Genomic DNA, 13,466 nt, shown 5'->3' with positions numbered 1-13,466 from the left:
TGTCAGTGTAGGGCCTGATGTGGGGCTCAAATTCACAAACAGTGAGATCATGACCTGAGCTGAAATCAAGAGTTGGATGCTTAACCGACTGAGCCACCTAGGCACCCCTGATTTTGATTAAGGCGGTAGGGTTGACACTATATAATGGGGGCATGAAGAGTATCTTTGTTTTGTTGTTGTTTATGTTTTGTTTTTGAGAGAGAGCGATCACAAGTGGGAGAAGGGCAGAGAGAGAGAGGGAGATACAGAATCAGAAGGCGGCTCCAGGCTCTGCGCTGTCAGCACAGAGTCCAATGTGGGGCTCGAACCCACAAGCTGAGAGATTATGACCTGAGCCGAAGTCAGACACTTAACCGACTGAGCCACCCAGGAGCCCCAAGGATATCTTTGGAATAAAGGGGATTTACTAGGGAATTTCTTAGCACTGTCATGTTCAGTTTTAACTACGAATGGGCAATTTTAGCAACCATGGCCTGCACAAGTACATAGTGGCAAAGGGCTCATCCCCACAGGGATGAAAACCTTAGTCATACCAGTAGGCAAGTCACCAAGACCAGCAGAAGTATTAATGGAGAATGCAGCAAATCTAGAATGGGTGACAGAAGAAAACACGATAATACCAGTTATAGCCTCAAGGCTATTTATAGTAGTAAGGACAAAAGGGGCTGTAGCTCATCCCTCTAACTCTCCTTCTGTAAGATTTTCACCCAGAAACTAGGCAGCATCAATGTGAAGAATCTGTGATACCATGGAATGAACTTAATGGTTACACTCCATCAAAGCCCTTCAGATCCCTTTTTATACTTTTTACACCTCCAGACTGTGTGCTTTCAACGGCCAGCACCTGCAGTTCTTCTTCAGAGAACTGCCTCTGGGCTACTTATTTTGCCCATTTGGGCAGAACCACAGAACCAAAGACTGTGCAGTAGGGGAATATAAAAGCTCATCTTCGTCACTTCAATTTGGAACAGGAGCAGAGTCCCCTGCTGTATCAAGATAAAGCCTACTTTCTGTGGGACTTTTAGCTGCGCTCACACCCTTGGTTGGCTTCCTCTCTTTCCCTGTCCTACTTTCCTCCCTCTGGTCTGTACTATGAACACCTTCTTACCAAGTCACTCGGACAAGTGTATTAATAGATAGTCTTCTAGGAAACCCAAACTTCATAAGATCTGACTGTGATGTTGTAAAAAAGTATTTTTAACCCAGAACAAAGATCAGAAATTTAGGGCTCACTACATAGAATTCTAAGCAGAAAAAGTGAGATGTCCCCAAAGTATGGTGGCTATGATGAACTAGCATGCAACAGTGCATTACAACCACCTTTTAGTGTATCTGTCCTATAAAAGCCAAAAAAGTAAAAAAAACATTTCCTTAGTGTTCAGGATGTGAATTCAGATAAGGTAATTACACGTAGCTGAATAAGATCTGAAAAGTAAGGCAGTAAAGGCAGAGGTAATGTGACCTGCTCCTTGGGATGGCAAACATCATTTCAGAAGTGACCGGTTTTCCTGTAGAGATTTCTAATCTTGGCAATGGCAGCACAGCGCTAGAGATTATAGCTTCCAATGCAGCTATCAGCCTCAGCGATAGCCAGGGAGAGTCTCTGGTGACCTGATCTGGGGCACAGCTCTTAAAATCATTCTGAAAGCTTAACCTAGAGCCTATCTTTTCAGCTTTTCTAACGATTCCGTAAGTCTTCTAATATTCTCTGAAGGTAAATCCCTTTGTATATATGAACTAGCCAAAATGAACTGTGTTCCCCACAACTAGACACTGAATATACAAATTTTGTTACTAGAAGTGTGGTACTACCCTAACAAACCTAAAACATAGAGCACTGGCTACATGCTATATCTCAGCAAAATGTTCATAAACCTGTTATCTGTAATGTCTTGCATATCGAATCTATACCTCTAAAGGAAAAGACCGAGACAGTAAGAATACTGGTCTGTGCTTCAGCATGGTCCTATTCAAGACAGATAAATCTGGGCAAGGGATGCCCAGCTTACAATCAGGGATGAAAAGGAATATAGTCCTCTGTGCCAAGGGTCTAGAATGGAAATTATCTGGTAATCTGAGACCATATGGAACCTAAAAAATCCAATTGCTTTTGACTGCCGAATTGAGGCAATGATAGAAGATAATTGAGAAAGTTTATGGAAAAAACAAGTTGATGTTAATATTAGGGGAAACTGGGTGAAGGGTATACAAGAATATTCTGTATTGCTTGTGCAACTTTTCTGTAAATCTAAAATTAATTCAAAACTTAAATGTTTATTAAAACAAAAAAACCCAGGGCACCAGGTAGCTCAGTTGGTTGGGTGACCAACTCTTTTTCTTAAAGCCACTCAAAAAACTTTTATTGTTTTTTATGTTTTATTTATTTTTTAGAGAGAGAGAGAGAGACTGAGACAGTGTATCAGCAGGGCAGGGGCAGAGAGAGAGAGGGAGACAGAATTTGAAGCAGGATCCAGCCTCTTAGCTGTCAGGATAGAGCCTGATGCAGGGCTGGAACCCATGAACCACGAAATCATGACCCAAGCCAAAGTCAGGTGCTAAACTGACTGAGCCACCCAGAACCCCCTCCCCAACTCTTGATTTCTAAGGTCATGATCTCATGGTTCGTGGGTTCCAGTCCCATGTCAGGCTCTGTGCTGCCAATGCAGAGCCTGCTTAGGATTCTCTCTCTTTCTGTCCCTCTCCTGCTGGTGGGTGCTCATGCTCTCTCTCTCTCTAAATAATAAACATTAAAAAACAACAAGAACCAAACAACAAGAATATTGGCCCCAATTCTTTCTCAAGCCTATAAAATTCTGCAACTGTTCTATCTTTAAATAAGCTTTTGGACTTCTAAAACACCTGGATTTCTGGATACTTCTACACTTGATCTTAGCCAAAAGGCTGAGAAGCAATAATTTCTGGACACTTCTAAACTCCCATAACTTTATCAGCAGGAAGCAGGCTACAAAAGCTGCACAGCCCCAAGAAAGAACACAGTCTTCAACACCCACTTTAGTTATGGCCTTGAAAGATAAAAGACAAAGGAAACCTATTAGAGGGAAAAAGCAGGAGTCAAATGAAGTACAATGAGGGAGTTTCTCCCAGAAGATAGAACACAGACTGCTTGCTACAAGAACTTACTCCACTGCCTTCACTGTCTTCAGAAAGATTTTACTCCTGCTGTAGAGCAGTGCCTCCTTCGGTATCCTATTCTTATCTTTCCGAAATACAAATTTTTATTGTGGTTCTCTTATGTTCATTCCAGCAATATATAATGATACATGTATGGAGTTGGGAGTGGGGAATACAGATTAACTTGCCTTTTACTTTTTAGGTATCAGACCACGAGGCACATATGGTCCAAGGCACACTTAGACCTTCTGGAGAGAACTGCACATCACCCAGAGATCCTGGGCTCTGGACTGGATACAACGACTAAGTGTATGGGAAGGATGATGAACAGATAGATGTCTATGGCTAGAGAGGTAAACACAGCAGACTACTAGCTGTCCCAGATAACCAGTGTACCCTCTGCCATAATCGTATAATCTGGGCTAGGCTAGGCTAGGCATATTTCCCAGAGTTTCTCCTAATGTGGTATAACCATATGACCCAATTCTGGCCAATGTGCACAGAAGTGATGTGTATGATTTCTGGCCTAAAGGAAAGCAGTGTGCCCTCCCTTTGTTCCTTTCCCCATTCCCATCAACAGGCATGCAGACATGAAAGTGGAAGCAGCTATCTTGATTCACAAAGTTAAAGGTACTTAAGATTTGTAGATCAACAAGATAGAAGGAATTTGAGTCCATGGTGATTGTAGTTTCAGATGTCACACCAGTTCTATATCACCTACCCAGATTTCGATCTGTTACAGCAGCAGAACCAAGATCCCAATAAAAATATAAAGTTTCTTTAGCTTTTCCTCAACTCCATTCTGTTGACTCTTGACCTTGAACACCACCAGTTGACTATAAACTGATTTCTGTTAAGGTATTAACTGACTGTTTGCAATGATGTGGACAGAACCAGAGAGTATTCTGTTAAGCAAACTAAGTTAATTAGGGAAAGACAAATACCATATGATTTTACTTGTATGTGGAATTTAAGAAACAAAACAAATTATCTAGGGGGGAAAAAAGAGAGAGAAAAACCAAAAAACAGACTCTTAACTACAGAGAATAAACAGATGGCTACCAAAGGAGGGGTGGGTGGATGGATTCAATAGGTGACGGAGATTAAGGAGTGCACTTGGGATGCACACCAGGTGTTGTACTGCTAAACTATACACCTGAAACTGACATTACACTGCAAGCTAACTAACCTGAATTTAAATAAAAACTAAAAAAAAAGGCACTAATTGAGGTACTTTATAACTGTATAATAAGTATTCTCCCCCAAACAACAAAAAATAAACAAGAATCTTCCCATGATGAGGAAGCGATTGTGAGCTGGTGACTGTCCTGTGGCAGGTCTAGCCTCTTGTGTTCAACCCAGAAAATACCTCTAAAAAACTGATGCGCCTTGCCTAGACCCTAAGTCAGGTTCACATCCTTTTATTCCCAGGCCAACTTTTCACATGAATAGGGTAAAAAAAAAAAAGAAAAAAAAAAGAAAGAAATCACAGATAAAGGAAAGGAAAGAATTCACACCAAAAATGCAGCCAACAAGAAATATCTGTTTAGAATTCTTCAATTCTACGCTTCCTCTAAGTTTCGCAGATAATAAAAAAGATAGGATGGGAGAAGGGCAATGATCAAAGCAACAGCAATGGCCAAATACTCTCCCTTTGGAGTCTATAATCTACTGTCACCAAAATGCTTTACTTTCTGTTCTATATTTAGAATTTTCATAAACTAAACACCTCTCTCCCAATCTTCCTTAGTGACTGTAATTACCAATATAGAACAAATACTGATCTAGTGCCTTAAGTGTTCTTAAAGCAACTTACGATGATGAATCATTTTCCTTAGGGTAATCTTCATTCAACTCTGAACCAGATGATAGCATTCTTTTCCTCTTTTCAGTCCTGTAGAGGAGAAAGAAAAAGTTATTTTAAAAAGTATTAATTCATAACATTAAGTATAAATCAACATACTCAAGGACAGGAACTGTAACTACTACCGCTTAATTCTCTACACATTTTAATTAACATACCGTACATCTGCGTGCTCAGTATGTGTCACTGACACAAATCATAAAAAGCCAATTAATTACCTTCTAAAATATATACTCTATACTTTCTTTTTCTAACATATTTTACTCACTGCCCAATCTCTTTTTCTCAAAGTATCTGTCTTTCTAAAAGGCCTAAAAGACATTTATAAACAGGCACAGCCAATGATTAAGAAAAGAAGTCTTTCATACCGATTTTCTAATAACCCTGATCTAAGAGGTGTTGATGTAGATGTCAAGGAAGGAACTGTCCGGGTGACAGGTATTCCACTTCCCGCTGCAGTCTTAATTGATCCTCTACCTGGATTACCAAGAACTTTTCGAAATGGAATATCATCTTTCATTTCCAAACTTCCCCTTTTTGAAGGCGTCTGTAAGAATAAAGTTTAACATAACTAAATATTCAAATTAATTGGCATGCTTTTAGATCATTGATTCTCACATAGAAAAAATTTTTAACTTTTTTTAAAGTTTATTTATTGGGGGGGGAAGGGTCACACAAGCAGGAGAGGAGCAGAGAAAGAGAGGGAGACAGACTCTGAAACAGGCTCCAGGTTCTGAGCAGTCAGCACAGAGCCTGATGTGGGGCTTGAACTCCGAAAGTGTAAGATCATGACCTGAGCTGAAGTCAAACACTTACTGGCAACGAGCTACCCATGCGCCCCTCACACGGGAAATTTTTATAAAAATAACTCACAACTAGAAACTCATCTCCAGATAGTTTAGCCTAATTGATCTAGGGTGAGGCCCATTCACCACTAGGCTTTTTTAAAGCACTCTAGCTGATTCTAATATACAGTCTGCATCAATAATTGAACTTGACACTTATTTTCTTCTAGCATTCCCATAAACTTAAAATTCCCACAACATAATTGGAGGCAGAAAAGAATTTGCTTTGAATACCTGACTTTATTTTTTATTAATGTTTTTATTTATTTTTGAGAGACAGAGAGACACAATGCAAGCAGAGGAGGGTCAGAGAGAGGGAGAAACAGAATCCCAAGCAGGCTCCAGGCTCTGAGCTAGCTGTCAGCACAGAGCCTGACGCGGGGCTTAAACTCACGAACCGATAGATCATCACCTGAGCTGAAGCCAGATGCTCAACGGACTGAGCCACCTAGGCACCCCTGAATACCTGACTTTAAAGAGAAAAAAAATGCAGTGGTTATGATAATGTGATATAATGTGAGAAAAAGGAGCAATGATGACATCTGGTTGCCACAGCTTAAATGCCAAGTCACATACACCTCATATGACTTTTGAGGGGGTTCTAGTCTGGAGGAATGAAACAAATAAATGCAGTGATGGGGAGAATGAGAGTGAGACTGAGTCCACTGGCAGAAGGTCACTCAAAGAGTCTACCCTAAAAGCCCAGCAAGAACATAAAAAGTGAATACAACAATTTAAACATCTTCGTTGGGAAATAGTGCTTCTGGCCAGCATTCTGCCAGATAAGTTTTATAACTAGATTAAAAGCAATGTGATTTCTCTATGGAAGAAATTTCCAATTTCTTTCTTTCTACAGAATTACACACAATCTTAGGATAGGGAAGAAAAAAATCTGAAATCATCTGAATGAACAATTTAAAAAATTTAGAATGTATTTTCAAATGGGTGATACATTCTCAAGACTCAAAAATCAAAACACTAGTATAAAAGCCATATACTAAAAAGTCTCATTATCATCCATTGCCTTCTACCCAGTTCTTCCACTTGCCATTCTCTTATCCTTTATAAGTATTCATCTTTATGTAAACGCAAGTCAATTTTATTATTTTTGTTATACAAATAGTAGCATACTGGGGCGCCTGGGTGGCTCAGTCGGTTAAGCATACAGCTTCAGCTCAGGTCATGATCTCACAGTTCATGGGTTCAAGCCCCATGTCGGGCTCTGTGCTGACAGCTAGCTCAGAGCCTGGAGCCTGCTTCAGATTCTTTATCTCCCTCTCTCTCTCTGACCCTCCTCTGCTTGCACTGTCTCTCTCTGTCTCTCAAAGTAAAAAAAAAAAGTAGCATACTATATAATATACATATGTATACTGTTTTGTATTTTTTAATATTTTTGACCATGATCTCTACTTAGAAATATTTTACACTGTAAACTATTATACATATAAACCAAAACAGAAGTTTCAGAAATCAATACTTATCCTTACTATGTATAATACTTCCTCTATTATTTTCTATTTTGTCCCTTTTTCATTTAATGCTAGTTATGACCCATAAAATTGATTTTACAATCCCACTAACAGGTATCATTACTTGTGAGTATAAATATTTGCTTCTGCTATGTATGTTAACATTTACACATTTAGATATTCTAACAGTTTAAATTTCTATCTACATATGAATTGCAAAGTAATTACGCTGAGAAAGACAAAAAAATATATACACTGATTCCATTTATATAAAACTCTAGAAAATTCAAACTACTCTACAGTGACAAAAAGCAAACCAGTTGTGGTTTAGGGGATAGGTGCCAGAGAGAAAGATGGATGGAAGGAATACCAAGAGGGATGAGGAAACTTTTAAGAGCTATGGCTATGTTCACTTGGTTGATTATAGTGATGATTTCATAGGTATATACTTAAGTCAAAACATGTCAAATTGTACACCTCAAATACATGCAATTTACAGCATGTCAATTATATTTCGATTAAAATGTAAAAAAACAAAAACAAAAACCCCACAACTTATTAAAACAACTAATAAAAATAAAATCTTACTCACTGCTTAGTCCAGCAAATGGACTAAATAATCACCTCCCTGCACAGCTAAACATAACTCATCGGTTTACTTACAGAATAGTTCAAAGCGTTTCTTATTTTATGCCTGGTTTCCCTTTATAAGATAAATTTGAAAAGACATAGGACTCCTAAGTTGCGATCGTACACCACAAGTCTCATGGCTATCTGAATGTTTATGAAGAAAAACTATTTAAAAAGTAAATAGAGAATCTCAACAAAACAGGTTGGTATCATATAGCGTAGGTGAAAAGTTCATAATGCAGAACACACTCTAAGGACATCACAGAAGTAACAGTACTGAATATTTATAGGATTGTTAGTATGTGGTATCATGAGTTAAGCACTTTTACTGGCTATCTTCACAGCAACCCTTAAAATATTATTTCTGTCTCAATTTCACAAATGGAGAGTAAGGCTCAGGATACTTAAGGAACTTCTCCAATGACCCACAATTAGTAAGCAGCAACACCAAAGCTATGTTTTTAAAAACTATGCTTTGGGACACCTGGGTGGCTCAGTTGGTTGAGTGTCTGATTCTCGATCTTGGCTCAGGTCTTGGTCTCAAAGTCGTGAGTTTGAGCCCCACATTGCCCAGCATGGAGCCCACTTAAAAAAATATATACACATTTAAAAAAAGCCTTACATTTTACTGTGGTTCAAAATGATGACCATGTGTCATACAGCACAGGTCATATTGGTTCAGTAAAACTACATGTAAGAAGGATAATAAGTGATAAATTTTGGAAAAAATTTCATAAAATAGTTGACTTTTAACTTTTTTTTTTTTTAAAGCTAGAAAGATCAAGTGAACATACCTGATTGTCTGAGTAAGAAAGCTGCCTGTTGGTTTCCTTCTGTGAGGTCCTGCTGCCCAGAATAGCTCCAAAACTACCAGAACCCTGAGGTTTCATGGCTGGGGGGGGTGGGGGGGGGGGATGAATAAATAAATAAATAAATAAATAAATCCCAAGTCATTTAATTCAATAAAAAGATTTACCAATATTACAGAACACTGAAAAAATAGAAGAAAGCATAAAAAAAACATCAAAGTGCTGGGGTGCATGGGTGGTTCAGTCCGTTGAACCTCTGACTCTTGATTTTAGCTCAGATCATGATTTCACTGAGTTTGTGGGTTCAAGCTCCACAAGAGGCTCCGCCCACTGACAGTGTGGGATTCTCTCTCTCCCCCTCTCTGCCCATCCAGCAAACTTTCTTTTTCTCTCTAAAATAAACTTTAAAAAAAAGTGCTTATCACCAATTGTTTCCAAAAATATATGTGACATAAAAAGTAATTAAAATTCTAAGCCAGACTCTCAAGCAAAAAATGAAATAACACGCAAAAATCTGAGATGTAATAGAAAAATAATTTAAAAAATTTTTTTAATGTTCATTTTTGAAGGGTGGGGGGTAGGGCAGAGAGAGAAGGAGACACAGAATCCGAAGCAGGTTCTAGGCTCTGGGCTTTCTGCAGAGAGCCTGACATGGGGCTTGAACTCATGAACCATGAAATCATGACCGGAGCCAAAGACATATGCTTAACTGACTAAGCCACTGACGCTTAACTACTTCAAAAAAATATTTTAAATGCAAAATCAAAGTGCTAGAAAGTCTCCTATATAACTAGTTGGTAATTAACACTACAGAAAAGTTAGTTACTATGTGTCAGTGGAATGAACACTAACACTGGATGTCAAGGAAACATGTTACAACCAGCAACATATACTTCCAACAATCTTTATAAAGTTCAGCAAGCAGCATAAATGGCTTCTATCCCAAAGAGATCAATGCTAGCTTAAAATACAGTAAGGTACTGTGGCACCAGGGTGGCTCAGTTGGTTAAGCAACTGACTTTGGTACAGGTCACGATCTTGCAATTTGTGAGTTTAAGCCCTGCATTGGCTCTGCATTGGTGGTACAGAGCCTGCTTGGGATTCTCTCTCTCTCCGCCCCTCCCACACTTATGCTCGCTCTTTCTCAAAATAAATAAACTTAAAAAAAAGTAAGATACTACAGAAGTATGAATTTGTATATACTTAAGGAAGTATTTTATACTTCAATTTCCCACAATCCTTTGAAATGTTTTAATTTTTTAAAAATGCAAATACTGAACATCCTTTTACATATCTTCTTGCACGAATAAAACTGTTTTTGTAAAACAGGAATTCGAAGAACTTGTTAGAGTAAGAATTGCTGGAGTATAGGATGTATGGTTTTTGTTTATGTTGTTGTTTTTGTTTTTGGTGAGATACAGAGACAGAATCTCAAACACGGTCTTTGCTCAGCACAGAGCCCAATGTGGGGCTCGATCCCACAACCATAGTATCATGACCCGAGCTGAAATCAAGAGTCGGACACTTAATGGGGCACCTGGGTGGCTCAGTCAGTTAAGTATCTAACTTTGGCTCAGGTCATGATGTCATGGCTTGTGGGTTCAAACCCTGCATAGGGCTCTATGATGAAAGCTCAGAATCTGGAGCCTGTTTCAAATTTTGTGTGTCTCTCTCCGCCCCTACCTTGCTTGTGTGTGTGTGTGCACACTCTCTCAAAAATAAATAAATGTTAAAAAACAAACAAAAAGAGTTGGACCCTTAACTGACTTAGCTACCCAGGGATCCCAAGGAAGTTGCTTTAAACTAAACTGATCTTCCTCCAAAAAAAATTTTAAGTTCCTACCAAATACACAAGACTATCCTGTTCCCCTCATTCTATTGCTGATGTGATACTAAGAACCTGAATTCAATTATTGAACTTGAGATTTTTTCATCTGTAAAAGCCATCTGTTTATCTTCCTGAATTTCCTACATGCGGTTCCTACTGCTCTACTGGACTGTCCTTTTCATACCGATTTGGAAAATAAATCTTTGTTTATTAGCAACATTAACTCTATCACTATGGCTAATATTTCTCCCTTTGTTTCCTTTTTTTTTTTTAACTCTTGCCAGAGATCATTTAAATTTTTTACAGTCCATTATTAAATTTTTCCTTTATTGATTCTGGGATTTTTATATCATACTCAGAATGGTCTTTTCCATCTAGTTATTACATTAAAATCCACTGTCCCCCTTTAATAATACTTTTATCATTTTACTTTTTTACATTCAAATCCTTGATCAAAGTAATCTATTTAGATGAATGAAGTGAGATAGGGAGCCAGCTTTATTCTTCTTAAATGGTTATTTATCACATTTATAGCTCACACTTCTATCCAATTTAGTCTTTTGAGATCAATTCACTGATCTGAATTGCCACACGTTATATATCGAATGTGCTACACTTTCCAAAGTATCTTTATATTCATTATCTTACTCTAGTCTCTGTAAAGTACATATTATCCCTTTTGGGCAGCTAAGGCAACTAAACTCAAAAGATTAAAATAACTTGTCCAGGAGCACAAAACAGTTCAACTCCACAGGCTGTTCCTTCTTGACTTAATTACTAGGTATCTATCATGTAACAGTCATCTTTTTTATTTATGAATTTTTATTCGTTAATAAGACCTGAACCTAAGTGATGTAATCTTCATTTTAGAGGTGCAGAAACTGAAACTCAGTCATTAAGTGAAATATTGAAAACCACAGAGGAAATAAACAGAGGTAGGACTCAAACCCAAATCTGTTTAGGACCAAAGTTTACATTTCTCCATTATATCATGTTCAGATTTAAACATGGGTTTCCAAGAATCTATTGTGCTTTCCATTCAAATTTATTTAGAGACATTCTTTTCTTACACATGTCAATTCTTAAAACAGTGGGTCAACTAACATAATGGGTACAATGAAATAAAACAAAAACAGAGGGGGAGGAGCCAAGATGGCGGAGAGGAAGGGAGCTCTGTAAACTTCGTCAGCCCCATCTATCGAACTGAGAAGGATATTACTCTCATCTGCAAGAGCGGAAGGAGAAAATATGGACTCCAGAAGGAAAAGAACCTGAAGGATACCTGAGTGAGTGAGTGAGTGCGAACTGGGGAAATTGGAAAACAGGCCAGCCCGAGACAGGCAGGGGAGGTGGCAGCCCCAGCCCAACGCAGGGCAAGCTCCTGGAGCCCGAGAAACAAAAGGAAGAGACAGAGAGACTGAACACACTCCTAGTACTGTCTCTGGGGAAGAGGTAAAGAACGCTCAACCATGCTTGGAGAGAGAAGCTCACTCCATAGATAACTGCTGGGTAACCTAAATCCCGAACCCAGGTGGTGCAAGGGAAGGAACAGTTCCAGCCCAGCGCCATCTTGGCAAGGAGTCAGCGACCATTGCACTGGTGGTGTCAGGGGTGCTCACTTCGACCTCGGTTTTGGGAGTGCGAGCACACACCTCATTTCCATGGCGCATCTCGCCCCCAGCATTGGCCGCGCGAACCCTGAATCCCGGGTGCCAACAGGGAAAAAATAGCCCCCACCTTTGCATGATCCCAGCAGAGAGCTGGCGGTGTTGGGAGACCTGGGTGCGCGCGCAGGCTGCAGGAGCTCCCAGCTCATTTCCAGCAGCTCCTGGCGCCACCTCCAGCAACAGCTATGTCCTCATTCCTCCCCCAACGCTAACCCGATCCCTGCTGGGGGATGGGTCTGAGATGGTGCACACTTCACCTCCTGCTGTGCATCTCGCCTCAGGCAGGGGCAGCTGAAATCCCAGCCTGCGCCAAGACAAACCGATTCCTCCCCTTAAGAAGCCAGCAACCAAAACAAAAACAGGTCATCTGTGGTAGCAAAAACGTGCATGGACTGGAACTTTGAACCAAGGCAGGCCTGGAAAATACAACTCAACCGTGCTCAACCGCGGCAAAAGGAGATTAGACTCATTACAGTGGCCTACAGCTCATAGTTCAGCAGAGCTTGGCATGCCTCCTATCTAATCTCTGCAGACACCAAGGCAGAGCCTCTGAGAGCAGCCCCCAAGACCTATCACATCAAATCACGCCTATCCACAAGGGGGAGCTGTTGTTGTTTTTTGCTTTATTATAATTTTTTTCTTCATTTTTTTCTTTTCGCCTTTTTCTGTACGTGTTTTTTATTATTTGTTTTTTTTACTTAAACTTTTTAAAATTTTTACTCATTTTCCTTTCTCCTTCCTCCCCTTTTTTTTCTTTTTTTCTTCTTTACCTTCTTGCAATCCAGACATATTCTCCTATATCTCATCCCTACCTCTCCCCTCAACTGGTCATACACTTTTAGACTGTCCACAGTCCTTTGTTGTCTCTAACCCCCTTTATTTATTTTTCTTTCTTTTTCTTTTCTTCTCCTCCCCTTTTCGTCTCTTTCCTCTCCATTCTCTTTATTTTCTTTCCCCCGTTAATGTGTTTGTTTGTTTGATTTGTCTGTGCGTTTGTGTGTTACTATTCCCTCTGTGTGTGTGTGTCTGTTTTCCTTCTTAGGGCTACACCAAGAAACAAGCCAAAGTGTGCATGACAGCGAGTCCCAAATATTGCTGAGTAGGGAAATAAAATATTCAAAGGCACAACAAGAGAAACTGAGAGACACCATTAAAAGAATATTTCCTGAAACGACAGGCCCTGGACAGTCAATAAGCCTCCTTTAACAGAGAAATATTAATA

The 13,466-nt window shown here is 39.4% G+C and overlaps 1 protein-coding gene across 9 annotated transcripts in view; it reads right to left on the bottom strand.

The window, feature by feature from the left end:
- USP37 (ubiquitin specific peptidase 37) overlaps positions 1 to 13,466 on the bottom strand; it is a 96,890-nt gene that overhangs the window by 66,345 nt on the left and 17,079 nt on the right. For all 9 annotated transcript variants that reach the window (XM_029933808.1, XM_029933814.1, XM_029933815.1 and 6 more), the window contains 3 exons: positions 8,735 to 8,832; positions 5,365 to 5,543; positions 4,949 to 5,026 (listed from right to left, as the gene is read on the bottom strand). In XM_029933808.1, the coding sequence (XP_029789668.1) occupies positions 4,949 to 5,026; positions 5,365 to 5,543; positions 8,735 to 8,832 (355 nt within the window). The remainder of the gene's footprint in view (positions 1 to 4,948; positions 5,027 to 5,364; positions 5,544 to 8,734; positions 8,833 to 13,466) is intronic.

This window comes from Suricata suricatta, chromosome 3 (assembly GCF_006229205.1).
Source record: "Suricata suricatta isolate VVHF042 chromosome 3, meerkat_22Aug2017_6uvM2_HiC, whole genome shotgun sequence".
NCBI lineage: Eukaryota > Metazoa > Chordata > Mammalia > Carnivora > Herpestidae > Suricata > Suricata suricatta.
This window is presented reverse-complemented; position numbering and strand designations above follow the sequence as displayed.